General features: G+C 42.8%; 1 protein-coding gene across 1 annotated transcript in view; it reads left to right on the top strand.

Annotated features, from left to right (window-relative positions):
• The window catches only part of LOC311131634 (paralemmin-1-like), a 66086-nt gene that overhangs the window by 12166 nt on the left and 37127 nt on the right, over positions 1-16793 (top strand). The window contains exon 2 of the mRNA XM_084164722.1: positions 15041-15086. Coding sequence (XP_084020848.1) covers positions 15041-15086 — 46 coding nt within the window. The remainder of the gene's footprint in view (positions 1-15040; positions 15087-16793) is intronic.

Genomic DNA, 16793 nt, shown 5'->3' with positions numbered 1-16793 from the left:
GTCAAATCTATTTTATCACATGACATTTAAATGCATTGTCACACTCAGAAGGCTGTTTCCTGTGTGTTTCTCACTAATGTATGTGGCTGCAAATGGACTTTTATTGCCGACTCTAATGGCTCACAGTGTCTCACCCCATCCTGTTGTCCAAACAGGATGAGACCAAGGAAACCCACACGTAAACACGGATTCATCGATTGCCAAAGTTTGAGATTAAACAACAAGCAGAAGATAAACTCTTCCTAAACAATTGTTACTATTTCTAGACAAAAGCATTCAAGAGCATTTTGGAATGGTTAGAATTATATTTTAGAAATACACAATAGTAAAACATAAAACATTGTGACAACCGGAACTGATTTGGGAGTGTAGGACTTTCAACGCATCCCTTTCGGTTTACAAAATGCACCCTGTAATCTGCTCACAGCCAGGCTGCAAATTCATCCATCAGCAAAAGCTTTGAGATCTTTTATCGGTCTTTTCCCCTCCTTGGTCTTCATGCTAAAAGGTTAAGATAATCATACCTGAGCCCTGAACTCCTCATGGTTTTATTGGACTGGGATGATTTATCTGTGTGGACCTTCTCAGGGCACGCCCCATTAACCTGGTGAGGGTTTGAGTCAGAGTTGGAGCCTCCATTGTCCAGGGGAGATGGTGGTCGGGCTAGGGGAGGAAGGCAGGCCAGCCTGGGGTAGGGTTGCAAAATTCTGGAAACTTTCCCAAAGTTCCCTGTTTTTTCAGAAATCCAAGATGAATGATTCCCATTTGAAGGATTATTATTTACTCCTGATTTTCGGAATCCTCCAACTGGGATTTATGAAAAACCTTGGAACTTTCAAGAATTTTGCAACCATAGCCTAAACTCTTAGAAAAAAGGGTTCCAAAAGGGTTCTTCTGCTGTCCCCATAGGATAACCCTTTTGGGTTCCATATAGAACCCTCTGTGGAAAGGGTCCTACATGGAAACCAAAAGGGTTCTCCCTGGAACCAAAAAGGGTTCTCCTATGGGTACAGCCGAAGAACCCTTTTAGGTTCTAGATAGCACCTTTTTTTCTAAGTGTAGGGTACAGAGTGCACAGACAGTGGCAGCCACAACACCGTGACACACCTTCCCCATGAGGTTAGTAAATGGTGTTACATCACCGTCTGTCTCGGTTTCTCTTCTTTCATTGTTGTTGTTAGGTTTTGAAATAGCTGAACTGTGATTGTGTAGGACCAGATAAGCTGTTATAAGTCAAAAGGACAGTAAAATGTGCTATATTACCAACCCAAATAAAGAGTAGATTTATGAGTATTCATTGCAAGTACCCCACCCTATTCTCAGCAGGGCAGGAAATGTCTTGACTAGTAGTGGTGTAACTCCATGCCCCTCCCTTATTTTGCTGCTTGTAGAGGGTGTTTGATGAAGTGCCACAGTGTTGTGTTTGGGGATAGAAAAACCCCAGAGCTCTTCTTTTTTACTGGCTTGTTGTCGGTCTGCATGATGTGACCCCACCCAGTCTGTCACTGTGTCTGTGTCCCACACTCCATGTGATGAGGGACAGGATGCCCGTTGGCCTCGATCGCATTACACTGCAGACTAGCGCTCTGGACGAATCAGGTTCTCTAGAGCTGACCTTTGCCGACTCTGCAGAATCATTCCTGTCATTGCGAGGGAAAGTAGTGTCGAACATGAAGCCTCAAAGCTGTTCTTTGTCATCTGCATGTTTTGCTTTGCTTTTTGGGCTTGGCATCATCGGTAAGACATACTCAGCCCTGCTTTGACAACAGAACGCCTGGCCAATGTACATTCTTAGAAAAAAGGTGCTAAGTAGAACCATATAAGCTTCTTCGGTTTGTTCCCATAGGGGAACTCTTTTTGGTGCTAGGTAGAACCCCCTGTAAATGGTTCTACCTAGAACCCTCTATGAAGGGTTCTGCCTAAAACCCTCTGAAGGGTTCTACCAATAACCCTTTTATCCTCTAAAGCAGTGTTTCTCAACTGGTTTTGGCTTGGGACCCAAATTGAACCAGGTTGTCTCAGTCGCGACCCAATATTCGCATCATGAAAAATAATCACCAAATCTTGAAAACTATTTTTAATGCTATATTCATAGTAAATGTAGCAATTATATGACATGGGAACAACATTCCCACTTTCATTGTCAATAATAACATTTTGCCCATATTCTTGATGAAGAATGTTAATACCGCACTGGTTTGAGACCACAAAATCAACTGAAATAGCGCTGCTAATAGCTATATATTGGTTGAAGACATTTTTTTCTGAGATTAAATTATAAAAAATGAAAGTTCATTATCATTTCTACACACTTTCTTACTGGTTTAAGTAGTTAAGTTCAGACTGGAGTATTTTTTCTTAATTTTTTTACTCAGACACCCGTGACCCATGCAAAACCTGTGTCGCGATCCACCAGTTGAGAATCGCTGCTCTAAAGGTTCTTCCTAGAACCCTCTATGAACGGTTCTACCGACAACACTTTTATCTTTGAAGGGATTTCCTAGAACCCTCTATGAATGGTTCCATCGGCCTTATTTAGCCTTTAAAATTAAAATATTTATCACAATACTTTACATACACTACATGACCAAAAGTATGTGGACACCTGCTCATCAAACATCTCATTCCTAAAAGCATGGGCATTAATATGGAGTTGGTCCCCCCTTTGCTGCTATAACAGCCTCCACTCTTCTGGGAAAGCTTTCCACTAGATGTTGGAACATTGCTGCGGGGACTTGCTTCCATTTAGCCACAAGAGCATTAGTGAGGTCGGGCACTGATGTTGGGCGATTAGGCCTGGCTCGCAGTCGGCGTTCCGTATCATCCCAAAGGTGGTTGATGTGGTTGAGGTCAGGGCTCTGTGCAGGCCAGTCAAGTTCTTCCACACCAATCTCGGCAAACCATTTCTGTATGGACTTCGCTTTGTGCACAGGGGCATTGTCATGCTGAAACAGGAAAGGGCCTTCCCCAAACTGTTGCCACAAAGTTGGAAGCACAGAATCGTCTAGATTGTCATTGTATGCTGTAGTGTTAAGATTTCCCTTCACTGGAACTAAGGGGCCTAGCCCTAACCATAAACGTTACAGTTGGCACTATGCATTGGGACAGGTAGCGTTCTCCTGGCATCCGCCAAACCCAGATTCGTCCATCAGACTGCCAGATGGTGAAGCGTGATTCATCACTCCAGAGAACGCGTTTCCAGTGCTCCAGAGTCCAATGGCGGTGAGCTTTACGCCACTCCAGCCGACGCTTGGCATTGCGCATAGTGATCTTAGGCTTATGTGCGGCTGCTCGGCCATGGAAACCCATTTCATGAAGCTCCCGAATAATAGTTATTATGCTGAGGTTGCTTCCAGAAGCAGTTTGGAACTCAGTATTGAGTGTTGCAACCGAGGACAGATTATTTTTACATGCTACGCACTTCAACACTCGGCGGTCCCGTTCTGTGAGCTTGTGTGGCCTACCACTTCACGGCTGAGCCGTTGTTGCTCCTAGACGGTTCCACTTCACAATAACAGTACTTACAGTTGACCGGGGCAGCTCTAGCAGGGCATACAATTGACGAACTGACTTGCTGGAAAGGTGGCCTCCTCTTCAGTAAGGCCATTCTACTGCCAATGTTAGTCTATGGAGATTGCATGGCTGTGTGCTCGATTTTATACACCTGTCAGCAACGGGTCTGGCTGAAATAGCCGAATCCACTATTTTGAAGGGGTGTCCACATGCTTTTGTATTTATATTGTATATCATCAGGCCTTTCTTTGAGGGCCTAGTTATAACATAACACAGTGGTGATACGAAACTCTTGGTTTATAGGCCACATCAGGCCTGCAAGTCACATTATGCTCACTTGTAAAGTGATGTGTAATTCCTATTGGAATCCAGCAAGAGTGAGGATATCCAACAATTGGAACTTTTAATCACCAGCAACCTGCATTCAGAATGCATGCCAGGGTGATGATGATTGACGAATGAGGATCATCTAAATGGGAACAATCATCTCAGTAACAGGTGCAATAAGTCTAAGAGATTGGATTAGTTTAGAAAATGTATCTTTGTGTAGCATAAGATTAATCAACCAATCAATGTACATGCAAAAACAGAGATATTGAAACAAACAATTCAGAAAAAAAATATGTGGGGGGGGGGGGGGGGGGGGCTGAGATGTCTTATTTTAGAGGTAGGGTTTCAGACGTTTTCAAGGTGCCAGGACAGAGAAGAGCTTTGACTGGGCTTCGCTCTATCCAATCAGAGCAGCAGGATCAACGTACAGCCCTCCCTTCTCTATACAGACAGGCAAACTAGCCAGTTGAGTTATTTAGACCATGTAGCACCTCGCACTTGATTGAAAGATGCACACTGGCACCCGAAAATTATAATTTTTACGATCAGGTATAATAATAAAAAATCGTATCAGGACAATTGCCCATATGCGTTACGATACTCGTTTTGTCCGACTACACGGCACACCCCTGGGCGTGGTTTGGAGTGTTTTACTCCTTACAGAGTAAAAATATCACAATCACACTCAACTCTGGTTATTAACACCAACACTGGGGTTATTTTACACCACTTAGTGTTAATTTAACTCCTGAATCAACACTAGAAATGTTACACTGAAAAATCAACGCTGTAAAACTGGCTAATTTGCTGTGTACCAGACAATACACTGCTGGTTCACTTATACTCCCTTCTATTTTCCTACTCTCTGCTCAATAAAATCACAGAAAATACTCATTTGAAAGACGGAAATCATGACAAAGATATCAACTATGTCAGTACTGTATAAGTAAAATGATTAAGGGAATACCAGATACAAAATATTCCCATATACATGTACAGTTGAAGTCGGAAGTTTACATACACTTAGGTTGGAGTCATTAAAACGCGTTTTTCAACCACTCCACAAATTTCTTGTTAACAAACTATAGTTTTGGCAAGTCGGTTAGGACATCTACTTTGTGCATGACACAAGTCATTTTTCCAACAATTGTTTACAGACAGATTATTTCACTTATAATTCACTGTATCACAATTCCAGTGGGTCAGAAGTTTACATACACCAAGTTGACTGTGCCTTTAAACAGCTTGGAAAATTCCAGAAAATGATGTCATGGCTTTAGAAGCTTCTGATAGGCTAATTGACATCAATTGAGTCAATTGGAGGTGTACCTGTGGATGTATTTCAAGGCCTACCTTCAAACTCAGTGCCTCTTTGCTTGACATCATGGGAAAATCAAAAGAAATCAGCCAAGACCTCAGAAAGAAAAGTGTAGACCTCCACAAGTCTGGTTCATCCTTGGGAGCAATTTCCAAATGGCTGAAGGTACCACGTTCATCTGTACAAACAATAGTACGCAAGTATAAACACCATGGGACCACGCAGCCGTCATATCGCTCAGGAAGGAGATGCGTTCTGTCTACTAGAGATGAACGTACTTTGGTGCGAAAATTGCAAATCAATCCCAGAACAACAGCAAAGGACCTTGTGAGGATGCTGGAGGAAACAGGTACAAAAGTATCTATATCCACAGTAAAACGAGTCCTATATCGACATAACCTTGAAAGGCCGCTCAGCAAGGAAGAAGCCACTGTTCCAAAACCGCCACAAAAAAGCCAGACTACGGTTTGCAACTGCACATGGGGACAAAGATCGTACATTTTGGAGAAATGTCCTCTGGTCTGATGAAACAAAAATAGAACTGTTTGGCCATAATGATCATCGTTATGTTTGGAGGAAAAAGGGGGTAGGCTTGCAAGCCGAAGAACACCATCCCAACCATGAAGCACAGGGGTGGCAGCATCATGCTGTGGGGGTGCTTTGCTGCAGGAGGGACTGGTGCACTTCACAAAATAGATGGCATCATGAGGAGGGAAAATTATGTGGATATATTGAAGCAACATCTCAAGACATCAGTCAGGAAGTTAAAGCTTGGTCGCAAATGGGTCTTCCAAATGGACAAAGACCCCAAGCATACTTCCAAAGTTGTGGCAAAATGGCTTAAGGACAACAAAGTCAAGGTATTGGAGTGGCCATCACAAAGCCCTGACCTCAATCCTATAGAAAATGTATGGGCAGAACTGAAAAAGCGTGTGCGAGCAAGGAGGCTTACAAACCTGACTCAGTTATACCAGCTCTGTCAGGAGGAATGGGCCAAAATTCACCCAACTTATTGTGGGAAGCTTGTGGAAGGCTACCCGAAACGTTTGACCCAAGTTAAACAATTTAAAGGCAATGCTACCAAATACTAATTGAGTGTATGTAAACTTCTGACCCACTGGGAATGTGATGAATGAAATAAAAGCTGAAATAAATAATTCTCTCTACTATTATTCTGACATTTCACATTCTTAAAATAAAGTGGTTATCTTAACTGACCTAAGACAGGGCATTTTTACTAGAATTAAATGTCAGGAATTGTGAAAAACTGAGTTTAAATGTATTTGGCTAAGGTGTATGTAAACTTCCAACTTCAACTGTAGCTACAGTTTAAAACATTCTCACACCTATCTTTTTAAATTTATCAGATTACTCAAACTCCTGATGTTAAAGTTTGAACACTGAGGTAAACACTAATGCTCAGTCACTATAAAAAAAAGTATTTAAAAAAAAGTACAATAAAAAGCTTATTCAGATTCAGAAGGGTTCTATGCTTGTCTTCCAAAGAATCCTTCTTGCCTTCCAAAGAATCATCAAAGAACCCTTTCTTCCAAAAACGGTTATTAGGATGTTAAAGGTACTAGGTAGAACCATTTGCCTTACAAAGAACCCTCGTCTTCCAAAAAGGGTTCTTAGATTGAAATGGTTTTGGTAGAACCCTATCCCTCTGCAAAGAAGCCTTTTGGAACCCTTTTTTCTAAGAGTGTATGGCCTAGAAGTGAAGAGCATGAAATTACCTACAGATGTAGGATCTTATGCAGAAAATGTAAAACATGTAGTGTATTTGAGGTTTAAAAAGGCTTCTGAAGTTCTTAATTTCCACTTTGAATCAGACCTGATTTTCCTTTACGATTTTTTTTTCAGTCCCTACAAAATTGTCCAATAATTATAATCCACATAATAATAAAAATGACCAGTTGCTGAAGGATTGTTTTCCTGCTGTAGCAAATAGCTACAAATAGCTCAAATTAAGATCCTACATCTGTAACAGTGGTAACAGGAGGAGAGTAAAATAGGCTGGCCCAGCTAGACATTCTCTCCGCTTGAGAGGAAAAACATCTGCTGCAGTTAATTTGTGTGTCTGATGTAATTTCTTTGGAAATACAGAATAGATGTCTCAGATTCCATATTCTCAATGAGCTGTTTTTTTATAAGTAAAGATACATTGTGTCAAAGGAATGGTGATCAGTGGAAGATGGGCTCGATCCAAAAGTGACAAAGGAAATGTCAAAAAGAAAATGAATTATAGTTATTCAATTTCTGAATTCAGATAAAAGTGGAAAACAGTAGCAGGCTACATCGCTAGATCGCTGTGTATTATTACACTGCTAGTGAGCCTAGGTTCCTCTGCACTAATTCTGCATTTACTCTAACAGTTACTTTATCTTTCTGTCATATTTTGTTAAATATCTTGTTGAGGAAACTGTTTGGTTTATGCGTTGGTTTCCAAATTGTTATTATGAAGTCCTCAGAATAAGCACCAAGCTCACTCCAAATCCCCAGACCACATCAACAATGCGGAACACATCTCTCAGTATTTGAAGTGACTCTGCATCTGCGCTCACTAATTTCCCCATTTCCCTTGAACTTTTTACCTGCCTAATCTAATCAAGTTGAGCTGACATATTTCACATACTTCTTTTTTGTTTCCCGTGCTCAGAACTGTGTCATTGTCCTTGCCCTCACCGAGACTACACCAGGTCACAGTGTCCCTCAGATTCACTTCCAATGAAATGTTCAAGTGTAAAAAATATAACAATAAAAATAAAATAAAAAAGTGTAATGAAAATGGCTGGGCATGGTGTACCAGTATATGGTCAGTATTCATGAGTAAAATGGGCCAGTACTCTGCAATACCCCCAGAGGCATTAGAGCCAAACGTGTTGATGCTGGAAGTCTTAACATTCCCACAGAGATTTACCACAGCCATTTTGTCTGGCCCCATATTGATAAATGTACCATCCTATCTCTAATGACAAAAAGCTTTGTAGGGATAACATTGTGCAACGTAACAATTTACGCATTTATGGGATATTTATAAGGGGATATTTTTCATGACAACTAAGCAGTGTCTGTGGAAGGGGAACAAGCTCTTCTTTGAGGCCTGACCAAATCCCCCTGCTGTTGTTTGCGGTTCATTAAAATGCGCACGTGACAGTGAGAGAATTAGCGTGTGAATGCTCCGAGACGTATGATCTTCATTTTGGAGAATTCCGAGCATTCAAAGCATGCACTGACTCAGTACTGCAGCTGAAAAAACAAAAAACAATCCTGGCTAGATTGTTGATTTTTCACGTGAATAATGCAAGGTTGCGTAATAGATTCACCACTACTCTTTGACCCACTAGTAACCCTCTAAATGTTTCTGCACAGATTGATTAGTTCATCTCCTGATGTTGCCACTTCAACAGGCTCCATCAAACCTCTGAGCATAGCCTGTACAGATTGGTGGATAGCCTTTACTTATTGGTGAATAGCCTTTACTTAATGGTGGATAGCCTTTACTTATTGGTAGATAGCCTAAACTTATTGGTGGATAGCCTTTACTTATTGGTGGATAGGTTTTACTTATTGGTGGATAGCCTTTACTTATTGGTGGATAGCCTTTACTTATTGGTAGATAGCCTTAACTTATTGGTGGATAGCCTTTACTTATTGGTAGATAGCCTTAACTTATTGGTGGATAGCCTTTACTTATTGGTAGATAGCCTTAACTTATTGGTGGATAGCCTTTACTTATTGGTGGATAGCCTTTACTTATTGGTGGATAGGTTTTACTTATTGGTGGATAGCCTTTACTTATTGGTGGATAGCCTTTACTTATTGGTAGATAGCCTTAACTTATTGGTGGATAGCCTTTACTTATTGGTGGATAGCCTTTACTTATTGGTGGATAGCCTTTACTTATTGGTGGATAGCTTTTACTTATTGGTGGATAGCCTTTACTTATTGGTGGATAGCCTTTACTTATTGGTGGATAGCCTTTACTTATTGGTGGATAGCCTTTACTTATTGGTGGGTAGCCTTTACTTATATGTGTATAGGTTATACAGATTTGGATTTGGCCTAGCTGGGGGAGGGGCTGGGGCTGGGGCATAGGTGTAAAGCATGTGTCGCTGTGTGTATGCTAGCATTGTTTATGCAGTGTCCTAGAGGGTGCTATATGTAGCATTCAGATAAGTCAGCAGCCATGGTGGCCAGCACATGGCTTTGTCCTGTCCTGTCTCTCTCTCTCCTCTCTGACCTGTTAGCCCAAAGCTGCTGACTGGGCACACAGCAGAAAGCAGGCATTTTCCCCCAGACAATAGCCCATACATGATGCAGCTCTGCTGAACTCTGCATACTCGGGCCCAGCAGTCACAGCCACACATAGCATTAGCATTAGCCTAGCGTAGCATCCAAGATGAGCTACGCTAATAGCATTTTGCCCCCGAGACATAGTATCTACGCGAATCCAAATGTCTGGTAGACATGGTCCTAAGCTGAGTTCTGCTGGCTCACCTTAAGGCCCTGGTTGTGAATTATATCCACCCGCTCTCCGCTTTCTCTGCTTACCCCTCAGCTTCTCACACCATTCTCCACTGTAAGCCAAGCAGCCAAGCATATTTCACTTAGGAGCCCTGAAAAACGCATTATATTTTTACAGGTGGTGTGTGTTATATAGGGGGGAGGGGGGGGGGGGGGGGTCCTGGGGGATGGGAAACACATGTTGGGGCGGCAGGGGTTGTCGGGGCCGGCGGGGTAGGGCCGTAGCGGAGGCCAGGCATTCCTGCGTTCCCTCATGGCATGCCGTGTGTCTCATCTTTCAAACGGGGCTATCAGAGGGGGGGAGGTCCCGACCAGCACACCCCCAGTCTGGGATGGAATGGTGCTAGTGGTGCTGGTAGTGGTGGTGGTGTCTGGGAGGGATGCATACATATCTCTCCTCTCCTCTCCCATCGGAGCGTGCTCTGATACAGAGCTCTGAGGCTTCTCAGACGGGTTGTCTGTCTTGTGACCTTCCAGGAGACGTGCGGTCAGTCATTACGGCGTGTGAGGCATTGTAAGTGCACATGAAATGTCACTGTCCCTGTTGTAGAGGGAGAGACACTGTGTGCAGCTTGAGGTTTCCCCTACCGTGACTTCATAACACATTATTCTCCACTGGTTTTGATGTCATATTCTGGTATTGGAAGTCTGGCAGTTTTTCAGAGGGCTTTTGTAACCTGCCTGTGGAGAAAGCGAGGGGAAACATTGGCAGCCTTGCATCCTGAGTTCTCGTTGGATGCTCCCTGCAGTCTCCTCCAGGAAAGAATTCCTAAATTTTCACCCTCCCCACCAAAAAAACTGTTGTGAAAAAAGCTTATATTGAGCCAGCTTGAGCCTCAGCTTGTCTCTCGCCCTATTTCACGCTCAACTTGTCTTACTGTTATTTATCTAATTATGTCATTACAGTGTCGGACATCTTGGCTAGCACACTAAACCCAGAGTGACAACGCATTACTGCGGTTGTTGATCGTTCTTTTAGATGAGGGCTCTTGAGTAGTGCACTCACTCAACTCGGTCCTTGCCTCTTCTACTAAGCTACCACTAAGCTACTGGCCATTGCTACTTGAGCTAGATTGTCCTTTTGTTATCCTTTCTCTGGGGTTGAAAGGTCAAGGAGAGGCTGTTCTTCCAGTATTCTTACACTGACCTATCAGAGATGAGAACTGGAGCGTAGAGATAAGGGCTGCTGCACAAGAGGCATGGCAGCTCAATCCTCTGGAACCTGGAGGAGACAAATGAATCCAGGTCCAAACTCAAACTGGCCAGAGAGAGGACCAATCCTGACTAGCTCTGATGAAATGGCCCTGGTGTGATATCCACACTTTATGGTTTGGCAATCTTTAACAATAGTTCTGATGTAAGGGTAGACTTGGCCACAATTCATTTGAGTTTACTTACAAATATAATGCATATAAGGATTCAAATGTGTCTAATAACACAAACCGCAAACAGGACAACAGTTGTAGCCTACTTACACTGTAATTACACTATACCTACGTATGTAACTACAGTACCAGGTAAATACTGTACATAGGTTTTAAGGCACTTCATGTAAAGTGGGACCATATGGCATTCACTGTGTGTTAATGTGTTTTATTGTGTATGACTGTGTGAAAATGCGGCAGTACATTTTTGTGGCCTGAATATCTGGAATCAATTAGCCAGGCATGCGAATGTGAAACATTGTCAACAATAGGCCTACAGCATATTACATCAATATTTTCTTTGTTCAATGACCCTTGTTCTCATTTCTTTCATCCTGTTTCATAAAATAAATGGAATTCTCTCGTGTGGTGATTGGTGACTGTTCATGTGCATCCTTATTTCCCCAAAAAGATATAAAAATAAGGAAATATAAGGTGGACGTTCTACAGAATTATCCATGGTATCTATTTGATAAGTCAGTACTTTCTTTAAGGTGTTGGTCATATCTTTTATGTTTTTCTTAAGTCAAAGAACTTGTGTGGGTAGTGATAAGTCGTGCTGTTGCCAATGATTAGCGATTTGTGTGGTCGTCATTTTTGGGCTTCATTCCACCTATTGAGTCCTTTGCACAAGGTGTTACTTTCTTTGCTACAGTATTTGTTTTTTATTCAGGGGTCAGTGATGTGAACTAATTGAACGGCCCTAATTCAGCTATAGTCCATACAGTATTGCATATACAGGATGACTAGGAGTGTATCCAGGAAAGAATGTGTGTTGGAAAGCTGATCTGCAAATGCTCTGAATTCCTCAGGTATGAAAGCATAGACGCATACATATGTTTCCTCTCTAGTAAAATGCTTGACAGGCAGGCATTAGATATTACAACTGTCAATGAGATGGGAGGATGAAAAACAGATCTCTCTCTCTCTCTCTCTCTCTCTCTCTCTCTCTCTCTCTCTCTCTCTCTCTCTCTCTCTCTCTCTCTTTCTTCTCTCTCTGTGTAAGTGTGTGTGTGCGTGTGTTTCATGTTTTATTTGTCACATGCAGTGAAAAATATAATATATCCTTCTCCTTTCAATTTATTAGGTCTTACTGTCTGGTATTCATTTGAATCAATGCTTTTGCAACATTGGGTTACCTCTGTGTGTTTTAATTCAGTGGAGAGAGAAGGAGAGGGAGGGAGATGTTTGTTAATGCCTGTTTGTGAAATGAAGTTAATAGTTTGTAATTAAGGTAACCAGGGGGGGAAGGAATGCAACTTGGCCTTTCCCATACATATCAACATGTTTCAAATGCAAAGAGACCCATAGGATCCAAGACCACAAACTATAAGACTGGCTATGTCTTCAGAATTATGTCTTCACGGCCAATTGTCTTGTGGGTTTCTTGTTAGATAAGTTAACCAGCTCTCTCTCTCTCTCGCTCTCTCTCTCTCTCTCTCTCTCTCTCTCTCTCTCTCTCTCTCTCTCTCTCTCTCTCTCTCTCTCTCTCTCTCTCTCTCTCTCTCTCTCTCTCTCTCTCTCTCTCTCTCTCTCTCTCTCAATTTCAATTTAAGGGCTTTATTGGCATGGGAAACGTATGTTAACATTGCATAAGCAAGTGAAGTAGATAGTAAACAAAAGTGAAATAAACAATAAATATTAACAGTAAACATTACACTCAGAAGTTCCAAATGAATAAAGACATTTCAAATGTCATATTATGTATATATACAGTGTTGCAACAATTTGCAAATAGTTAAAGTACAAATGGGAAAATAAATAAACATAAATATGGGTTGTATTTACAATGGTGTTTGTTCTTCACTGGTTGCGCTTTTGTTGTGGCAACAGGTCACAAATCTTGCTGCTGTGATGGCACACTGTGGTTTTTCACCCAGTAGATAAGGGAGTTTATCAAAATTGGGTTTGTTTTCGAATTCTTTATGGATCTCTGTAATCTGAGGGAAATATGTGTCTCTAATATGGTCATACATTTGGCAGGAGGTTAGGAAGTGCAGCTCAGTTTCCACCTCATTTTGTGGGCAGTTTGCACAAAGCCTGTCTTCTCTTGAGAGCCAGGTCTGCCTACGGCGGCCTTTCTCAATAGCAAGGCTATGCTCACTGAGTCTGTACATAGTCAAAGCTTTCCTTAAGTTTGGATCAGTCACAGTGGTCAGGTATTCTGCCACATTCTGCTTACTTACAGTGAGGGAAAAAAGTATTTGATCCCCTGCTGATTTTGTACATTTGCCCACTGACAAAGACATGATCAGTCTATAATTTTAATGGTAGGTTTATTTGAACAGTGAGAGACAGAATAACAACAAAGAAATCCAGAAAAACGCATGTCAAGAATGTTATAAATTGATTTGCATTTTAATGAGGGAAATAAGTATTTGACCCCTCTGCAAAACATGACTTAGTACTTGGTGGCAAAACCCATTTTGGCAATCACAGAGGTCAGACGTTTCTTGTAGTTGGCCACCAGGTTTGCACACATCTCAGGAGGGATTTTGTCCCACTCCTCTTTGCAGATCTTCTCCAAGTCATTAAGGTTTCGAGCCTGATGTTTGGCAACTCGAACCTTCAGCTCCCTCCACAGATTTTCTATGGGATTAACCTTGGCCGTGTGTTTTGGGTCATTGTCATGCTGGAATACCCATTTACGACCCATTTTCAATGCCCTGGCTGAGGGAAGGAGGTTCTCACCCAAGATTTGACAGTACATGGCGCCGTCCATCGTCCTTTTAATGCAGTGAAGTTGTCCTGTCCCCTTAGCAGAAAAACACCCCCAAAGCATTATGTTTCCACCTACATGTTTTACGGTGGGGATGGTTTTCAAGGGGTCATAGGCAGCATTCCTCCTCCTCCAAACACGGCGAGTTGAGTTTATGCCAAAGAGCTCCATTTTGGTCTTGTCTGACCACAACACTTTCACCCAGTTCTCCTCTGAATCATTCAGATGTTCATTGGCCAACTTCAGACGGGCCTGTATATGTGCTTTCTTGAGCAGGGGGACCTTGCGGGCGCTGCAGGATTTCAGTCCTTCACGGCGTAGTGTGTTACCAATTGTTTTCTTGGTGACTATGGTCCCAGCTGCATTGAGAATCTGGGCTGATTCCTCACCGTTCTCATGATCATTGCAGCTCCACGAGGTGAGATCTTGCATGGAGCCCCAGGCCGAGGGAGATTGACAGTTATTTTGTGTTTCTTCCATTTGCGAATAATCGCACCAACTGTTGTCACCTTCTCACCAAGCTGCTTGGCGATGGTCTTGTAGCCCATTCCAGCCTTGTGTAGGTCTACAATCTTGTCCCTGACATCCTTGTAGAGCTCTTTGGTCTTGGCCATGGTGGAGAGTTTGGAATCTGATTGATTGATTGCTTCTGTGGACAGGTGTCTTTTATACAGGTAACAAACTGAGATTAGGAGCACTCCTTTTAAGAGTGTGCTCCTAATCTCAGCTCGTTACCTGTATAAAAGACACCTGGGAGCCAGAAATCTTTCTGATTGAGAGGGGGTCAAATACTTATTTCCCTCATTAAAATGCAAATCAATTTATAACATTTTTGACATGCGTCTTTCTGGATTTCTTTGTTGTTATTCTGTCTCTCAAGGTTCAAATAAACCTACCATTAAAATTATAGACTGATCATTTCTTTGTCAGTGGGCAAACGTACAAAATCAGCAGGGGATCAAATACTTTTTTCCCTCACTGTAGGGGACTCTTCTCCAAGTTCATCTCTCTGTAGGTGATGGCTATGTTATGGAGGGTTTGGGAATCGCAATCCTTTTAAGTGGTTATAGAATTTAACGGCTCTTTTCTGGATTTTGATCATTAGCGGTTATCGGCCTAATTCAGCTCTCTCTCTTTCCCTCCCTCCCTTTCTTCCCTGCCCCCTACCTCTCTTCCTCCCCCCTCTCTCTTTCTCTCTCTCTCTGGCAGGATGTCTGAGGGGCTGTCACAGCAGGAGAGGCTCCAGGCTATAGCGGTAAGTGATGAGATCCTCCTGCCACATGTGGTACACTACCGTTACACTCTCACCGCCAAAACACTTACTATACAGTATAATCTACACAGCACACTCCGACATTACCGAGCAGCGAAACGATTGCAATTAATATGCTTATATACAGTAGTAGATGGACTGGTTTTGGTTTGATGGATTTGATGGGAGATTTCCTGCTCCACTTTAATTTCCGTCTCGAGCATTCCATGAGCGTATCCTGAGCTTTCCTCTTTAGAGGCTTGAATCATTAATGCCAACTGACTGGGAAGGAGAAATAAAAACTTTAATCCCTAAACCCATGTCTTTCAGCGTCTTCCTCCGAAGACACCCCCCAACTCTCTCTACTCTCTCTCTCCCCTCTCATTCTTCTCTCTCTATATCTTTGTCCCACACACACACCCCCACACACACCCACACACACACACACAACACCCTATCACACACACACTCAAACTTCCCGCCATTTGGTTCTTTGGTTTTTTGGTTTTAGTAAGGTACAGAAAGGGGTAATGCAGTCTCTAATGCACCAATCGATCTGCACACACACACACACACACACACACACACACACACACACACACACACACACACACACACACACACACACACACACACACACACACACACACACACCCCAATCGATCTTTAAAGATTCTGCCTCATTTATTTTCTCTGCCTTACCTCTCTATCCTGTTTCTATCTCTCTCTCTATCTCTCTCTCTCTCAATCTCTCAATCTCTCTTTCTCTCGCTCCTCTCAGTCTTTCAATTTCATTCTGTCCCTTTTCAATAATGCTGCATGAGCAAAACCTACAGAAAGACCTAGCCAAGGCCAGTGCTGCAGACTGCACAATTTAAATGTTGTGCCTTCTTCACCATACTGTCTGTGTGGGTGGACCATTTCAGATTGTCAGTGATGTGTACGCCGAGGAACTTGAAGCTTTTCACTTTCTCCACTGCGTTCCTGTCGTTGTGAATAGGGGTGTGCTCTCTCTGATGTTTCCTGAAGACCACGATCAGCTCCTTAGTTTTGTTGACGTTGAGGTAGAGGTTATTTTTCCTGGCATCACTCCGCCAGGGACCTCACTTCCTCCCTGTAGGCTGTCTCATCATTGTTGGTAATCAGGCCTACTACTGTTGTGTCGTCTGCAAACTTGATGATTGAGTTGGGGGCCTGCGTTGCCACGCAGTCATGGGTGAACAGGGAGTACAGGAGGGGGCTGAGCACGCACCCTTGTGGGGCCCCTGTGTTGCGGATCAGCGACGTGGAGGTGTTGCTTCCTACCTTCACCACCTGGAGGGGCGGCCCGTCAGGAAGTCCAGGGCCCAGTTGCACAGGGCGGGGTTCAGACCCAGGGCCCCAAGCTTAATGATGAGCTTGGAGGGTACTATGGTGTTGAAGGCTGAGCTATAGTCAATGACCTAGCACATGCTGAAGTCTGTAATTGTTGCAATTAAGAGCTCTTTAGGAGGAGAGTGTCTACAGTTTCCTCTGTACTTAGTAGGGGGAAATGGCCTTGTAATGCATATCTCTGTAGTCGGCCACTTCAGCCACAGGGCCTTTGCCAGGGGTGTGGTTCTTCTAAAAGTGAAGACCTTTCATTTCTTTATTGTTATGATCTGTGGTAGATTGTATTTACTGAGGAGATTGAGTAGACAGTCTGGACATAGTAGCGTCTCTGTAAATACA

Source organism: Coregonus lavaretus (assembly GCF_964263955.1).
Source record: "Coregonus lavaretus genome assembly, chromosome: 6".
NCBI classification, from domain to species: Eukaryota; Metazoa; Chordata; class Actinopteri; order Salmoniformes; family Salmonidae; genus Coregonus; species Coregonus lavaretus.
This window is presented reverse-complemented; position numbering and strand designations above follow the sequence as displayed.